At 39.8% G+C, this 8302-nt stretch overlaps 1 protein-coding gene across 1 annotated transcript; it reads right to left on the bottom strand.

The window, feature by feature from the left end:
- Window positions 1–2043: 2043 nt before the first annotated feature.
- LOC133799711 (uncharacterized mitochondrial protein AtMg00860-like) lies at window positions 2044–2562 on the bottom strand. Its single transcript, XM_062237713.1, has one exon. The coding sequence runs from the start codon at window positions 2560–2562 to the stop codon at window positions 2044–2046; it is 519 nt and encodes a 172-aa protein (XP_062093697.1).
- Between the last annotated feature and the right edge of the window lie 5740 nt (window positions 2563–8302).

The following is an 8302-nucleotide window of genomic DNA, read 5'->3' as shown; positions in this document are numbered from 1 at the left end:
TTGCATAGGCCTAAACCCTTTACCAAATTAGCACAACGACTATAATATTCACGAAATAACATAATTTCACATAATTTTATTTATCGAATAATATTTCACATAATTCTTCACCGGCTCCAACCGACTACTAGCGGTGTTCAAAACACGGGATGTTACAATAACTACAATTTATAAGAGTTTCGTCCCTGAAACTCAAAACAGATGGGAGTACCTCTCCTGCATCTTAGCTTCCCTCTCCTAGGTCGCCTCGTCAATGTTGTGGTCAAACCACTGCACCTTTACCAATGGTATAGTTTTATTCCTTAACACCTTATCTTTCCAATCCAGAATCATGACCGATTTTTCCTCATAGCTTAGCTGAGGATCTACGCTAAGTTCATCGTAACTTAGCAGATGAGTGAGGCCGTTCACGTACTTCTTTAAGGTTGACACATGAAATACATCGTGAACTCTAGAGAATGCGGGCAGAAGGGCTAGTCAGTAAGCTTCCATCCCAATGCGTTTTAGAACGTCATACGATCATGTGTGCCTAGGGCTCAATTTGCCCTTTTTCCTGAACCTCATTGCTCCTCTTAGTGGAGAGATCTTTAATAGTTCCTTGTCCTCAACTTCTTATTCTAATGGTCTTTGACGATGATTAGCATATTTGCATTGTCGATCTATAGAGCTCTGCAACCATTGACAGATTGATCTAATGTCTTCTGTCGCTTGGTCTAGCTCTTCTGATCCCAAGAATTTCCTCTCACCAGTCTAATGCCAGTGGATTGAAGATCGACACTTTCTTCTGTATAGTGCCACATATGGAGCTATTTTTATCGATTCATGATAGCTATTGTTGTAGGTGAACTGAATTAATAGAAGTTTTACACTCCACGAACATTGAAAATCCAGCATTCAAGCTCTCAACATATCTTCCAAGGTCTGAATTGTTTGTTCGCTCTGGCCATCGGTCTATGGATGGAAGGCAGTACTAAAATTGAGTTTAGTTCCCAATCTCATTTGCATTCTTTTCCAAAATGCAGAGGTAAATCGTCCATCATGATCGGACACTATAGAGATGGGAACCCCATGTCATCGCATTATCTCAACAATGTACAAGTCTGCCAACTTATCTACACTGTTTATTGTCTTAATGGGTAAGAAATAAGAGGATTTTGTCAATCTATCCATGATAACTTAGATAGCATTGTGCCCCTTCAGAGTGTGTGGTAACCCGGTAATAAAGTCCATGGTGACCATTTCCCATTTCCACTCAAGGATCTCTAGCGTCTACAGTAACCTTGTGGTTCACTGATGCTCCGCTTTGGTTTGTTGACACGTCAAACAATGTGCCACGTACTCTGCTACATCTCTATTTACTTCTACCCATAAAAATCATCTTTTGAGATCCTGATACATCTTAGTGGTTCCCGGATACATAGCATAAAGAGTATTACGAGCCTCATAAAATACTTGCCTCTTCATCTCCTCATCATCGGGCACGAATATTCTGCCCTTGAAACCCAACCTTCCATCTTCTGAGAACTGAAACCCTGGTCGCATGGCTTTCATCGATCTGCAAGCTGTCACCCTTCGATTTGCGATCTGTCACCATTGGATCGCTTCCATGATCGTGGGTTGCACGGATAACTTTTCCAATCTTCCCACTACTATCTCCAAATCCAATTTGGATATATTGGTTTGTAGTTCTTAGGGTATTTCTTTCACCAAAATTACATAAGCCATTGGTTGCCGACTCAATGCGTCGACTACTTTATTAGCCTAGCCTGGATGGTACAATATATCACAATCGTAATCATTGAAAAATTCTAACCACCTCCATTGTCTCATGTTTAACTCTTTCTGGGTGAAGAAATATTTCAGACTCTTGTGATCCATGTATATGTTGTAATGGATCACGTAGAGATAGTGTCTCCAGATCTTCAATGCAAACACTACCACTGCTAACTCCAAGTCGTGAGTTGGATAGTTTTTCTCGGAATTTTTCAGTTTTCGGGAGGCATATGCGTTCACCTTCCCGTGTTGCATCAACACTACTCTGAGTCATTGACCTGATGCATCACTGTAAATGGCATAAACCTCTGTGCCTTTTGGGATAGTGAGCATAGGAGCAGTTGTTAATTCGATTTTTAATTGTTGAAAACTCTGTTTACACTTGTCTATCCACTCAAACTTGATGTTCTTCTGGGTCAGTGCAGTCATAGGTTTAGCTATTTTGAAGAAACCCTCCACAAAGCGCCTGTAATATCCTGTCAAACCTAAGAAATTGTAGACCTCTTGTGTGTTCTTTGGGGCTTTGCATTGTTTCATCGCCTCAATTTTTTCCAGATCGACTGCAAGCCTGTCTCCTGACACCACGTGTCCTAGAAAACTCACATAAGTCAACCAGAATTTGAACCTGGAGAATTTGGCATACAACTTTTTCTCACGCAATTGCTGTAAGATTAGTTCCAGATGTTGAGTGCGTTCTTCTTGGTTTCGTGAGTATACGAGTATATCATCTATAAACACGATCAAGAATTGGTCTAGATACTCACCCAGTACCCTATGCATAAGATCCATAATGACATCGGCACATTGGTGAGTCAAAAAGACATCACCACGAGCATGTAGTGGCCATACGGAGTTCAAAATGGGGTCTTGGGAATATCCGATTTCTTGACCTTCAACTGGTGGTACTCATATCTCAAGTCGATCTTTGAGAATACTGATGGTCCCTATAGTTGATCGAATAGATCATCAATTCTAGGCAATGGGTATCGGCTCTTCATTGTCAATTTGTTGAGTTCATGGTAGTCTATACAAACTCTCATGGATTCGTCTTTCTTTTTCATGAATAGTACCGGGGCTCCCCAAGGAGAATGACTTGGTCATATAAATCCTTTAAGCTCTACTGGTGCCATCGAGTATGGTGCCTTTGAAATAGGTGCGGTGCCCAGAATCAACTCGATCTCGAACTCGACTTCTCGGTCTGGGGGTATCCCTGGAAGATCCTCAGGAAACACTTTCGGGAATTCGCACACCACTGCTACCTCAGTTGTTGTAGCTTAGACTCCCTATCCTTGTATATTACGTTCACCAGGTAGCCGATACACCCATCGTCCAATAATTTCCTAGCCTTCATCGTGGAGATTATAGTGAAATTCTTATTGCGAGCTGTGCCTTGGAACACGAATGGTTCTTCCCCAGGTTGGTTAAAGTCACCTTTCTTCGTTTGCAATTTAACACCGCCCTATATTTGTGTAGAGTCCAAGAACTTTACTTAGCTAATTATTTAGTAGTATTATAGTATGTTAGTATTATCTTTGTAACTGTGGATTTTTGGTTCAGACAGGGAATTATTTGGACACTCATAGTAGTACTTATAGATTTTCTAAGTTTAACCTATAGTTTAAGAATATTAAGTATAACCTAAGGTTTGATTATATGACTGATATTAAGGATAATATTTATTATACTATAAGGTTTAGATATCAACCAATAGGAATTTAAGCACATGTTATGAATGGTGATTAAGGATTAAAGATTTTTGAGGATTTAATTTAATAAGGAGTAAAGTTTGAATGTTATAGGGTCAGTCAGCAGCTTTGAATACATTGAGGGCTTAGTCAAGGCTGTTTACTCCATTCAAACTTAGCTAAAAATGTGTAATTTCGTGTTTAAATATTCAGCGTGTGCCGATATATCGCAGCTATAGGGGGCGATATATCGCAGCACGTAGATACGGAAAACACGAATCGATGCACGGTCGCCTCGGGAACAATGGTCCAGGCGATATATCGCCTCCTCCAGCATGTTTTCAAACACTTTTGAATTCTTTTCCTTTCAGCCATTCAAACTCCTTCATAAGTCCAGCATCTTTTGAACGAGTCTTCAGCCTCTGCTGAACGATTATTCAAATTATTTTCACCTAAAAAGCCATTATTTTTATTCAAGTAAAATCAAGATACTTTCATTCCCAAACTCTATAAATAGGACCTAGTACCCAACCATTATTCACCTTTTACTCTAAGTTCAGAAGCTGCAAGTGCTAGGAGAGTGTGAGAGTTAAACACTTGGGTGGGAAAGTCATAAGCTTAATCATCTTTAGCTTATCAAACACTTTGGGAAGTGAGGTTCGTTAGTATTTTGATTGTGGTTAGATTGGTCTTGCAAGTCTTTGAGGTAAACCCGAAACTCTATTTCATTTGTTTCATGTTATTTTCTTTCTCAAAGCCTTCTACTCAGCCCCCTAACCTCATTCTTATTTTGGTTAGGGAATCCAAGTTCTTAAGCACATAAGTTTCGGTAAGCATATTTCTCAATGGTTTAGTCTTCCTATTCATTTTCATTTCTTCTTCTTCATAAGACTCACTCTTTCTCATATGGTTTTAGGAGTGTTCCAAAAGTCCCAACTCAGTCCATCATATCCCGGTAACTTTGGTAAGGAAAATAGGATAGAATCTATATGTTTATTGCTTATGTTATCTTATGTGTTATGTTATGAAATATGATACGTTATGAATATGTTATGAATGTGTATGTTTGTAGGCTTGGGCTTATGCCCTATTTGACTAACAAGACCCCAAAAGATTATGGGCATATGCCTACTTAGCTAGTAGGACCCCACTAATCTCATGGGCATAAGCTTGTTTAGTCTATGGGACCCCAAGTCATAATGGCCATTATAATAAGTGTATGTATTAAGTGTTGTGATATGTCTTTACGTTTATTATGAAATTTATGTTTATGATTATGTGTTAGATTTTCCTTGCTGGGCATTAGGCTCATTCCTTTCTGTTTTATGTGCAGGAAAATAGCTTTAGAGGCGGTAAGATTCGTGACGCTTAGAGGATGTGTATCGATGGTGAATGGAGTCAAGGGGCCGAGCGTTATTCGATTCAAGGATGTAGTCTCATTTTACCTTTTTTATGGTTTTACATGTATTTTCCGCATTTTCTATGTAACTCTTTTCACTTTAAGTTATTTTTGTTTTAAAGACAATGGGTACCCATATCCTACTTAATTTTATGAAAGTAACCTTTGTTTCTACAAGTTTATAATAAATCATGGTATTTTCGCAAATGTATGTTTTAGAAAGAATTTGTATGTATAGTTCGATAATGGTCCAAGAGTCTAGATTAGTGGGTCATTACAATTTGGTTAGCCAATGCATACCAAAAATAACATCGTACTCATGTAAATCTAAAACTAGCAAATCCACAGCCAACTCCCAACCTTCTACCTAGACTAGTACGGAACTAACCCAAGATCGTACCATCATATCCTCCCCCGAAGGTAAAGATACACCACATAAATTTGTCACAGGCTTAGGCTTCCTATCTATCTTATCAACATAAGATGCAATAATAAAAGAATGGGATGCACCAATGTCCATCAATGCATATGTTGAGTTATTAGCCATAGGAAGCTGACCTGACACCATGTCAGAAGTCCCAACTTCTTTATCCCCCTGATGAGTGCATAGACTCGTGGTACAGTTCCTACTGGCTTTGGTTGGTCGTTTCCTCCCTTCTGACTATGAGTTAGGCAGTGCCTAGAGAAATGACCCTGCTTTCCATAGGTGAAGTAGTTGTTGTTGTTTCACTCGTCAGGGTGGAGTCGATTGAACTTGTTGCACTGCGGCCAATAATTGTTTTCTCTCCTTGGCTGCTTGTTGAAGTCGAACTTCGACTTGGTGGCTCCATCCTTCATTTATTATTTCCACCATTAGGAAACCAAGAGTTTCTTGGAGTATTGGTCTTCCCCATACTTCGATTGCCTCTGAATGCAAACCTCCCAGAAGATCCGTTCTAATTGTTAGAGTATCTTCCTTTGTCATTTGGAACATATGCTCGTTCTTCAGCTTTATAGGGTTCCTTCTTTTCTTGTACTAACCAGGATTCTTGGTGGATTGCTCGTTCTACGGCTTCATCATAAGTGTCTAGGCTGGTCATGTCGGTATCCACGAACTGAGCTATCTCTTTTTTCAACCCCTTCATGAATTTGCGTACTAGGTTTGCTTTTGTGTGTATTAGTTCCGGAGCAAATCTTGAGTGTTGGTCAAACTTTCGCACATACTCTTGTATGCTAGATGAGCCTTGGACTAGGTTTGCCAACTCAATGACCTTCCGATCTATCATTGACTAGTTGTAATACTTTGCATTGAACAGGATTAGGAATTCTGCCCATTCCATCTGTCCAACATCATGGCCTTTTTTAGCAATATCCCACCAGATGCAGGCATCCTTCCTCAACATATAAATCGCACATATTACCTTTTCCCTTTAGTTAGCTGCCACAGAGTCAAAGATTCTCTCCAACACACTGACCTATTCTTCTGCCATTAGGGGGTCCAATGTCCCACAGGTGGGTTTTGCCTGCTAAACCATTATGAGTTCGGTTTTGGTTGTTCTTTTCTAGGTGCATCAGTTGGCAGATTTTCTCCCACGAGTGGGTCTTCTTGCACTGAGAATTCCTGTTATTCGGGAACGTCTTCTTGAGGTGCTTGGGATCCGGGGTTGTGTGGCACTTTCAGAAATCTTCACATCAATGCTTCAAACATCTGAGTGTTCGTTGCATTTTTCACATGCACAGTCCTTCTCAAATCCTTTATATGAGTTGCCAGATTCGGTTCTTGCTATGCTCTTTGTTTGTGGCCTCTCCCTCAGCCTCGACCCCTTGCTCTGCCTTGGCCACAACCTTCCTCTTGGTCAACGACTGCTCTCTCGGCTAGGTCTAGTGGGTTAAAATCTCAACCTCCCCTGGCTCGAGTGTTAGGCACCATTGCGAGTCCCTATACAACAATGTTTATAACCTTTTAGTATACAAGTTTCTCGTGCACAAGGAAAAGGAAAGAAAATCATAATGATTCAACTCAAAACAAGTAGTGATAACATTCCAGGCGATAACCTAGCAATACAAAATGATCATGACAGATCATGCCATAAAAATCTGGTTAGGGGTACGATTAATACAAAAGAGAACCCTAGTTATGCGTGGGTTTTCTACGTACGCCTGCTACCACTATTCAAAAGTTCTACAAATTAGTAAGTTTGCAAAGTCTTTACAAAAGTATCAACAAGACTTTCATAGCAAAATCGAATGTACCCTATCCATCAGCATATCTAGCTCTATATCGGAATCCTCATTCATCTGCTCAAAATCCTCCTAAGGCTGTACCATTTAGCCTCGAGATATGTTATCAACCATGCAGATAGGCGAATCCATGGCCCAAATACCAGCTCGAGCTCCATACGGAAGTCATCCCATGTGATGGGAACCATCTGCAAACGTCTGTGGCGGAACCACACATGGGTCGCACCTCTCAGACAAGTGCTAGCAAATTGTGCTCTCTGTCACTTTGGTGTGTTGGCCCTATCAAAAACCTCGGTCATGTACTGCATCCATCACCAAATGGCACGCCAATGTTGCTGATCATATTCGAAGCATCGGGGATTCTCGTTGTTAAAGAGTCTATAGTCATCGATCCTAGGCGTAAGGATCGTGGGTAGGTTCTCTATCACAAGGTCACCTATCTCAAGTATATCAGTCATAACCTACAAAATATAGAATCAAGGTAAATAATGAAAGCAAAGGAAACATATATGAAAAGAGAGTACTTACAGTGAATGTCCGTCTATCTTGCAGAATGAACATGTGGATTTGTCTACAGAATCGGCTCAACTCGAGCTCTAATACCACATATAACAACATCAAAACATACAAGACCAAAACATGCGGAAATCTAAACTTTTACTTTAATTCATCGTACCAAACATACAAGATTGTGTGCACACATTTAATTTTAACAATTGGAATTACAACTACTCTTTAACAAAGTTAAAGCAAAACAAATGTCATAAAAGAGACAACAAGCTCCCAACGTTTCTTTTCAAAATGGTGTTCCATCAAAACCTCCCCAGGTCGGGCCACATGTACATATCCACAAGCAGACTCTGGCACTCACTACTCTACTTTGTTTTTGCACTTACCTACAATATGAAACAACTAGGTAAGCGAAAATGCCTAGTAAGAATAGCCTTGCACACAAATATACTAATCCTACTAACGAGTTGCTCTAAGGTAGTTACCACTACCGGTCATAGGGTATTGGATAATTTCCAACCCTATAAGACAATTCTCAATAATAGTCCTAATAGAAATCAAGCACATTGGTTATGCCCAACAACCAATGTTCATACATATGAAAACAACCTGCATTTAGAAAATTTCCCAAAGCATCCAACATTGATAACCATATTTTACGATAACTTTGGTTGTTTCTAAAAACCAATTTCACACTTAACACTATAACCTGCAC

This window comes from Humulus lupulus, chromosome 9 (genome assembly GCF_963169125.1).
Source record: "Humulus lupulus chromosome 9, drHumLupu1.1, whole genome shotgun sequence".
Taxonomy (NCBI): domain Eukaryota; kingdom Viridiplantae; phylum Streptophyta; class Magnoliopsida; order Rosales; family Cannabaceae; genus Humulus; species Humulus lupulus.
Note: the sequence above shows the minus strand (reverse complement) of the source record. Positions and strands in the feature narration are given on the sequence as shown.